Raw genomic sequence first — 10000 nt, forward strand, 5'->3', positions numbered from 1 at the left:
CTGCGAGTTTGCCTTAATCACCTTCACCCACGTCTGGCAGATCACCCCCTGTCTCCGCATCTTCATGATCAACTGCGGCTGCGCCCAGAAGTTCTTCGGCTCCTGCCTGCAGTGCTGCCTGGCCCCTATCTGCGAGACCTGCGGCCTCTTCTTCAGCAACATCGTCGTCAAGAACAGCTAAGCTAGAAAAAGGTCTTGGTTTGTTTGGCCGCATTGCCTTGGCCTGTAGGTTTTTAGGGAAGGCGTTTCTGATTTATTGCTGAGTCTTCTTTCTCGGGGTATATTTATGGTAAAAACGCTTCCTGAGATGGGATGAAGAATGGAAACTAAAGTCCTCTTTCTTGGATGGTTCTATGTGGTTGCCTGGAGTTTAGAGCAGATGTGTCCAGAATGGTGGGTGAGTCTTTCTGGGAGTAACGCTGCCTGGGGGTTTAGTGTAAGTAGTAATAAATGTTATTTGAGTCTTCTATCTCGATTTTTTCTTAGGGTGATAGGATGGTTGAACATATTCAGGAACCGCAACTTTTGGTGTCGTTCTTGTTTTGCAGTGTTTTTTTGTTGTTGTTTTTTTCATAAATGTCTTCACTATTTTCTTTTCGGTTGTATGTCGTTTGCTATCGAAAATCTGAATCTGACAAAATCGTCTTTCTGTGATATGCCCATAAAGCTTTATCGTATTTTACATGGGCTTACTATGTGCTAAAATTTGTGTATCATGATGATAAACATAAAGTGCCTTCTCAATAACATATTTTGTATAACATTATTTTCCCATGCCGCTGAAATCCACTATGCTGATTACCTTGATTTACAAACTAACCAAGCGTGAGAATTTTGAAAGATTTATAACCATAGAAAACTACTGGCAATGTTACGAAACATTAAAACACGTTAATCATACCATTAGAAAAAAAGTAATGGCATTTCTTCCAATCAGCAATGGCTATCATATTTGCTGACATTGGTGTTGTACAGTTTAAAATGATAATATACCCCGAGAGGTTGTTATGGTCGGCAACAGTTGAAAACAAGAACATATCTGGAGAGGTCGGTACGTATATTTGGAGAAATGTTGTCTTGCGTACAAGGATTCTTAGATTCCTTGATCTCTGTCTATGTCGGACATTATTTTGTTCTGGGATGTTGATTTTATCCTCTCTGTATAGTTCAGGTACTGTACCTGTTTTCCTATCATGACGTGTTGATAATATAACACCATATGTTATAACGCCATTCGGTGACATTTTAACACCACCTTTTGATATTATAACACTATGTTCTGATGACAACACCACTTTTTAACGTACATTGAACATGGATCCCAAACCAACCTGTGCTGTTCATACGGTAATGGTCTGCTGTTGTTGTTTTTAGACAAGGAGAATAACGCTTCTTCAATTTCAATAAATAGTGGCTTTTATACTTTTGATTTTATTTTTGTGACGAGAGAGAGCGAGAGAGAGAGAGAGGGTGGGGGTGGGGGTGAGCTGTACTTCACAGTTCAATTCACATCACGCCCCCAGGCACGGGGGGGGGGGGGGGGGGGGGGCGCTACCTGTGATGCTGGACAGGAACTGTGAGCACACACAGCGTGTAGGAACCACGTGGTCCTGTTCCTCTGTGAACTCGGAAAGCATTCAACACGCTAAGGTAAGACAACATAGAGCACATTTCGTTAAAAACAACCAACTGACCAACCAACCAACCATCCAAACAAACAAACAAACGGACAAACAAACAAAAAACCTAAATGGTGTGGCTTTCATAAACCTCTAACAAATGATAAATCACAATCTGATATATAATATGTGTACTGCTATTTTTCAATTACTATTCACACAAGTGGGTGTACTGCTAAGCAGCATGTGTCTCCAATCAAATGAAATCAAATCATGTTACTTGCAGCAGATGAAAACATGTGATATCAAATGAAAATATAAAACGATATGTAGACAGCATTCAGTTTCATAACAAGTCGCGTGGTAGTTGTGCCACAAGGTTTGCGGAGGATCAAGTGGTGGGGAAACAACCCGATGATAACTGGGACGTGTGTGTGTACTGACTGCACGCCATCATCATTATCATCATCAGTCCCGCTACTTCTACAGCCGTCGAGGGGGTGGGGGATGGAGGGTGGGGGTATGGGGGTGGTAAACTGAGAGCAGAACAAACTGCCGTCTTCCTGGTCTGTTGGTGACCGCTAATGGAAGGTCTGGCACAATGAGGCAGAAAATCATCCAACACGCACATCAAAGGTCCCGCAGTCCAAGTCAGCATCCGACAGGTTATGGAAACAGGAATGCACCCACCATGCAATCCATCCCGGTCAAGAATAAAAACGGTCATACACGAATAAAAACAACCAATCCTCAGTCATAAAGACGTGAGACACGAGAGGCACAGCCCACCAGGAGATGATGAAGACAGCACGACCTGCCAGCTGTGTGAAGTGTTGGCCCAGTGGTGGCCCGTCCGCTTAGAAAGCGAGAGAATTGGAGGGCAGAGAATCGTATCCCACACTCGCCAGGGTTTTCCTCCCCTTTTCATCCCTCTCCACTAGGCCTTGAGTGGTGGTCTGGACGCGAAGTACTCGGACGAGACGATAAACCGAGGTCCCGTGTGTTTCATGCGCTTAGCACAGTTAAACGAACCCACGACAACAAAAAGTTTCTGCACGGAAAAAAAATTAGTAGAAAGATCCACTGTGATAAAAAAACAAGTACACATGCAGATAGAAAAAAAGGGGGGGTGGGGGGGAGCGTGGGGGGGGGGAGGCAGTGCTGCACTGTGGCAGCGCGATCTCCCTGAGGAGAGAGCAGCCCTAACTTCACACAGAGAAATATGTCGTGACAACACATCACAACACAAAGCAACACAACGCAACACAACACAATACAATACAATGCAACACAACACAATACAATATGTACAACACAACACAGCACAAGACAACACAATACAATGCATTACAACACAGTACAATATGTACAGCACAACACAGCACAACATAGCACAACACAGCACAGCACAGCACAACACAACACAGCACAGCACAGCACAACACAACACAATACAGCACAGCACAATACAACACAACACAGCACAGCACAACACAACACAACACAACACAACACAACACAGCACAATACAACACGACACGACACGACACGGCACGACACGACACGACACAACACATGACACGACACGACACGACACGACACGACACAACACAGCACAGCACAGCACAGCACGACACGACACGACACGACACGACACGACACGACACGACACAACTCAATACCATCATCAGTTTGTGGTGCAGACCGCTGCAGCCAAGGCGGATGGTACGGACGGAAGTCTGGCTGGAGGGGTGGTGTGTGATGCACAGTGCCGCGCTTCTATTCACAGCCACGGATATCCCGACTTAGATGCCCCAACTTGGGTGGCATGCCAGCAGACACCCCAACTTAGGTAGCATGCCAGTAGATACCCCAACTTAGGTAGCATGCCAGTAGATACCCCAACTTAGGTGGCATGCCAGCAGATACCCCAACTTAGACACCCCAACTTAGGTGGCATGCCAGCAGACAACCCAACTTAGGTAGCATGCCAGTAGATACCCCAACTTAGGTGGCATGCCAGCAGATACCCCAACTTAGACACCCCAACTTAGGTGGCATGCCAGCAGATACCCCAACTTAGGTGGCATGCCAGCAGATACCCCAACTTAGACACCCCAACTTAGGTGGCATGCCAGCAGACATCCCAACTTAGGTGGCATGCCAGCAGACACCCCAACTTAGACACCCCAACTTAGGTGGCATGCCAGCAGACACCCCAACGCAGACACCCCAACTTAGGGTCATGCAAGGAGGTACCTCAACTTTGGTGACATGCCTGGAGATACCCAGACTTAATTGGCATTCCAGGAGATACCCAGACTTAAGTGGCATTCCAGGAGATACCCAGACTTAATTGGCATTCCAGGAGATACCCAGACTTAAGTGGCATTCCAGGAGATACCCAGACTTAAGTGGCATTCCAGGAGATACCCAGACTTAAGTGACATGCCAGAAGATGCCCAGATTTAAGTGACATGCCAAGATATACCCCCAACTTGGGGGGTATGCCACGAGATACCCGAACTTTGAGTAGAGCGTGACAATTTTTGCAGACACAGCAAACTGCTGACGTCTCCAACTCTTCTTGAATAGTTATGGTATCAAACCAACAAAAAGCATGTACAGACGAGCACACGCACACGTACACACACATTTGCACACACGCGCACGCGCGCGCGCGCATACACACACATACACGCAAGCGTACACACGTAGACACATATTCACTTATCTTTGATGAATCTATCTGTTCATTCCTCATTGGAGTTGGGATTAATATTTCGGTAAAATAGGCTAAATGATAGCTGCGAGTTGGCCCTGGAAGTCACCTTGGCCCTAAACATCAGTGACTGAATATACAATGAGTACGTTCAGCTCGTGGTATATTGCCCGTACAGTGCGGCCAGGGTCACGTCCTATGACTTCGTCAAATATGCATACGCTTACACGTGCGTACAGTGCGGTACCACTGGTGCAACGAAGAAGAACGACCCCCCCTCCCCATACCTCCCCCTCCTCATGTATTTCCACCGCCGGACATATATAGGGCCTGGGATATTTTCTTTAGTATCAGAAGATACTATCAAAGAACTGCTCGCATCACATTATTGTTTAAGATGTCCCCATCCATGTTGCACACACACACACAGGCTCGCGCGTGCGTGCGCGCGCACACACACACAAACACGCACGCACACACACACACGCACGCACGCACGCACGCACGCACGCACACACACACACATGTCGCGCGAGCGCGCGCATGCTATTGCACATGTGAATAATTGCACACATCTTTATTCAGTTCGCAGTTTACAAACCTTTTTAAGGCCAGGGGAGAGAGAGAGAGAGAGAGAGAGAGAGAGAGAGAGAGAGAGAGAGAGAGAGAGAGAGAGAGCAGAAAGAAAGAAGAAGGAAAGAAAAAAGAAGGCGAAAGAAAAGAAACAAAAGAAAAAGAAAGAAGGAAGGAAGGCGTGGAAGACGAAAGAAAATAAACAGAAGATGAAATGTGAAAACGAAAAGGAGCGAAGGAAGGAAAAAAAAAAAAAAGAAAACGGACATTTGGAAAGACAAATATTTCATTTGAGAGGAGTAGTAGTAGTAGTAGTAGTAGTAGTAGTAGTAGTAGTAGTAGGAGGAGGAGGAGGAGGAGGAGTAGGAGGAGGAGTAGAAAAAGAATCAGATATAAGAATGTATTTTCCCTTAAAAACGGACCAGAAAAAAAAGAAGATAGAAGAAGAAAGAAAAACTTAAAAAGAAAAAGAAGAAGTAAAGACAAAGAAAAAAAAAAGACGTAAACGTCGGAGGAGGAAGAGAAGAAGAAGAACAAGTGACCTAGAAGGACCATCTTCAGAAACAGACTTAAAAAGTCCTGTGAAATTTATTATTCAAACGAGAAATATACAGCAACGATAAACTGACGTGCCATTATCACATGTTTGAGAAATCAGGTGTTTACCACAGTCTGCAAAACAGATTGCAGAAAAGTTCATGTGTGATCTTTTTTCTTTAAAATAGGAAATGAGAAACTACAAGATATCTACTATCTACACTCACCGCGCGCGCTATCTACAACATGTGTGTCCGTGCGTGCGCGTGCGCGCGTGCGTTTGTGCGTATGTATGTGTGTGTTTGTGTGTATGTAGTTGAGTCTTTGTGTCTGTGTTGGCTTAAGAGAAAGAAAGAGAGGAGGGGGGAAGGACAGACACAGACACACAGAGACAGACAGACACAGACACAGAGACAGACAGACACAGACACAGAGAGACAGACAGACACAGACACACAGAGACAGACAGACACAGACACACAGAGACAGACAGAAACAGCCAAACATACAGGCATAATGCAGACAGACTGAGTGTTTACATTAAAGAAAAAGAGAAGCAGAGTAACAAGACATATACAGTGAAATGGAGACACATTGACGAGCATTTGGAAACCAGGGAAAAGCAAAACAACAACAAGAACAGATCACTGAGCAGTGACAAGGCAATAGCAGTTTGCTGGTCACTCACCCGTGAAACACACACACACACACACACACACACACACACACACACACACACACACACACACACACACACACACACACACACACACACACACACCACATGCAAAATCCCCACCATGGAGTTGGCTATTCCACCCAGCTGGATGACTAAAGATGCACTGTGTTGTATTGTGTTTTATTGTGTTGTATTGTGTTTTATTGTATTGTAGTACATTGTGTTGTAATCTATTGTATTGTGTTGTGTTGTGCTGTGCTGTGCTGTGTTGTATTGCATTGCCTTGTGTTATGTTGTATTGTATTGTATTGTATTGTATTGCATTGTACTGTATTGTACAGTATCGTATCGTAGTGTATGGTATTGTGTTGTATTGTGTTGCATTGTATTGTACTCACACACAAACATACCACACTTCGAGTCAGTCGTTTCCTTAAACAGACTTCACAAAAAGTCAAGGATCACTTAAAAAAAGCAGATATGTTTCCCCCCCCAAAAAAGTTCAAAAAATAGAAAGATGATTCAAACTAAGTAGTCTGCATGAGGTCTGCCACTGACCTCTCGTTGAAAACACGAAACGGCTGGTTCAGAAACACGTGCACTATGAACGACTGGAAAAATCCACAGGAAAAACTGAAACGGAACCAAAGACACCCAAAATTAATAGTTCAGATGCCGATATAATTATTAAACGATAAACTTTCTTATTTGAGAGAACAAAACAAAACATTCTTATGTGATTCTCACATTACGCTCTCTTAAAAATCAAATATTAATTTTTATCACGTGTACAAAATTAGATTTTTCTCTTCTGCAAAATGTTTGCTCGTGTTCGAAGAATACTCTATTTTGCACAGTCCCAGTATTGCACAAACAGTTCGGCTTAGAATCAGAAGATACAAATCCACGAATATGCAGGACTGAAAACCTTGTAAACAAAAGTATGTCCTGAATCAGGAGACAGTCTTCACGCAAAAGTTCTCGGCTTGGCACCAGATCGTCGCTTTGCAGAGAGAGAGAGAAAGAGAGAGAGAGAGACAGACACAGACAGACAGACAGAGACAGAAAGAGAGACGGAGAGAGAGAGGGGGGAGAGGGAGAGAGAGAGAGTGTGTGTGTGTGAGAGAGAGAGAGAGAGAGAAAGGGGAGAGAGAGGGGGAGAGGGAGAGAGAGGGAGGGGGGAGGGAGAGGGGGGAGAGAGTGTGTATGTGAGAGAGAGAGAGGGAGAGAGAAAGTGTATGTGTGTGAGAGAGGGAGAGAGGGAGAGAGAGAGGGGGGGAGAGAGAGAGAGTGCGCGCGCGCGCGTGTGTGTGTGTGTCTGAGAGAGAGAGAGAAAGAGAGAGAGAGAGAGAGAGAGAGAGAGAGGGAGAGAGAGAGAGAGAGAGAGAGAGAGAGTGAACAGAGTGAACAGAACGACTAGGAGATGTGATGATGCAGAGTAGATGACGACGCTGTTTCTTCGTGAACAGACCATATTTGGAGAAAAGTTCTCTCATCTACAGGATTGTATATAAAATCTTTAAAAAGATAAAAACAAGAAGAGGTGGGAAGCGTTCAAACGACAGTAAAACAAAAAGAAAAGTAAATCGTGAAAACATTAAAACTGACCCTCCCTATCTCAGACCAAAGACATGCCTCTACTGGTTCATTTCTCCCTCCATCAGACCGAACACAAACGTCTACTGGTTTTAACTGCCTCTCTCTCCATCCCTCCCTCCCTCCACCCCTCTACAAGCATCACGTCTTTCGACTGCCTCTCTCTCTATCCTTTCCTACCTCAGACCCAAGACAAACGTCTACTGGTGAACTGCCTCTCTCTCTCCCTCTCCCCATCCTCCACAAGCCTCAAACTGGTTCAACTGCCTCTCTCTCTCTCTCTCTCTCCATCCTCTACAAGTCTGTAACTGGTTCAACTACCTCTCTCTCTCTCCTCATCCTCTACAAGCCTGTAACTGGTTCTACTGCCCCCCTCTCTCTCCCCATCCTCTACAAGCCTGTAACTGGTTCTACTGCCCCCCTCTCTCTCCCCATCCTCTACAAGCCTGTAACTGGTTCTACTGCCTCTCTCTCTCTCTCCCCATCCTCTACAAGCCTGTAACTGGTTCTACTGCCCCCCTCTCTCTCCCCATCCTCTTCAAGCCTGTAACTGGTTCAACTGCCTCTCCCTTCCTGACCCCCCTCCTCCCACGCGCTCCCCCCACCCACCCACCCACACATGCCCCCCGTCAGATCGAAGAAAAGCCTCTACTGGTTCTTGACGACGATGTTGCTGAAGAGGAGGCCGCAGTTCTCACAGACGGGCCCCAGGCAGCAGTGCAAGCAGGTGTTCCAGATCTTCTGCAGGACGCCGCACTCGATCATGAGGACGCGGAGGCAGGGCGTGATCTCCCACACGTGGATGAAGGTGATGTAGGCGAACTCGCAACCCCAGTACATGGCCAGGGGGAGCCCGTAGATGATGGTGAGGAGGTTGTAGGCCACAGCCTTGGAGCAGTTGAAGATGTGGAAGGCGCAGCGCCACACGCAGCTGATGCTGTGGGCCCCGTCAGGCTCGGCCAGCACGTCCTCGAAGGCCACCTGCCAGGGACAGAGATTCCAGATTCCAGATGGTTTGATGAGTCAACAGACTCCTAACATTGTCAACAATAACAGACAGCATACAAGTACATTACCATTTTGCTTGGACTCTGAATTATACAGCCCTATATTTTACAAAGCTGACATGTGGAAAAGTGATGTATACTTCATTTGAATGGTGTTGGGGGAAGAAACTCTTCGCATTTCAAAGCATTGTCAAACAGGAAGCCCTTGTTCTAAAATTACACCCAAGTTAGCGAATGATATTGAGAACAATACTTCAGACTTTTCTACTAAATGTCAAGCGATAATCAACCAAAACACATACATATTTTACTGTAAATATGTCACTAACTGTGTGATTCCACATGTTTCTTTCTTTCTTTCTTTTCTCTTCGATTCTGTTGCCATATCCATTGATGAGTGCCTTTATTCATCGAACTTGAGTGCATGGTTGTTGTTATTTTTTCATTTTTTTGTTTTGTTTTTCGCTGTTGTTTATGTTTCTCCCTCTCTTCCTTGTTACTCCACCGTTATCTATCTTTTCTTACGATTTTCTCTCAATTGTTCGAATAAGGATAAACGTCAATTATTTCCTAATGATCTCGATTGACTCTAAAATCACCGGATGGTATAAACAGGACAAAAATAAAATATTTTGCCAGCCTTGTGTTAAACTGATGTTCCGAAACATCACCTTCTTTACTGTTTAGCGACAGAGAAGAATTTTCCTTGTTATTTTATTTATTCGTTTTATTTCATATATTTTATTCTTCTTTATAAATATTTGCAAAGTTGTTTTGAAATAACCATTTCCTAGTTTTCCCTCAACTATCATGCTGTGCGAAAGAGTAATCTGTCTGTCTATCCATCTATCCATCCATCCATCCATCTGTCCATTTATCTATCTATCTACCCATCTATCTATCTGTCTATCTTCCTCTGTCTGTCTCCCTGTCTGTCTGTCTGTATATCTGTGGAAAAAAATAATAAATCCAAACCAAGATGTCTTCGTTTTCCATATATCTAATTACGTACAAACAAACGTTAAAAGGAAACAAAAAGACCAATTCACCTTCAGGTGGTCATTGATGTCGTTAGGGTCACGATTGATCATGTCCATCTCCGACGCCTGCATGTTGAAGAGTTATATAACTGGTAGCTGGCAGAGGTAAAACAAGGCCAGAGAAGAAACAGTCCCAAGACAGCCCCCCCAAAATGCCAACAGTCACGATAGGAGGATCTGTCCCCCAGAAACAAGAGAAGAAAGGACCCCAGCAGGCCGCACGATGT

At 44.8% G+C, this 10000-nt stretch overlaps 2 protein-coding genes across 2 annotated transcripts in view; one reads left to right on the forward strand and one right to left on the reverse strand.

The window, feature by feature from the left end:
- Positions 1–1422, forward strand: part of LOC143299793 (caveolin-1-like) — a 6425-nt gene extending 5003 nt beyond the window's left edge. Inside the window, exon 2 of the mRNA XM_076613228.1 lies at positions 1–1422. This exon is cut by the window's left edge and continues 152 nt beyond it. Coding sequence (XP_076469343.1) covers positions 1–181 — 181 coding nt within the window. The 3' untranslated portion in view covers positions 182–1422.
- Positions 1423–8374: 6952 nt separating this feature from the next.
- Positions 8375–9845, reverse strand: LOC143299964 (caveolin-1-like). Its single transcript, XM_076613515.1, has 2 exons — positions 9783–9845; positions 8375–8707 (listed from the first exon to the last, which is right to left on the reverse strand). The coding sequence occupies exons 1-2, from the start codon at positions 9843–9845 to the stop codon at positions 8375–8377; spliced, it is 396 nt and encodes a 131-aa protein (XP_076469630.1).
- Positions 9846–10000: the final 155 nt, after the last annotated feature.

This window comes from Babylonia areolata, chromosome 25, assembly GCF_041734735.1.
Source record: "Babylonia areolata isolate BAREFJ2019XMU chromosome 25, ASM4173473v1, whole genome shotgun sequence".
Lineage (NCBI taxonomy): Eukaryota > Metazoa > Mollusca > Gastropoda > Neogastropoda > Buccinidae > Babylonia > Babylonia areolata.

Bases quoted from the DNA above. Each gene is read 5' to 3' on its own strand.
- LOC143299964 (XM_076613515.1), bottom strand. From the start codon at position 9,845: ATGCAGGCGTCGGAGATGGACATGATCAATCGTGACCCTAACGACATC. The intron at 8,708-9,782 runs GTGAATTGGTCT...TGTCCCTGGCAG, and splicing joins ACATCAATGACCACCTGAAG to GTGGCCTTCGAGGACGTGCT.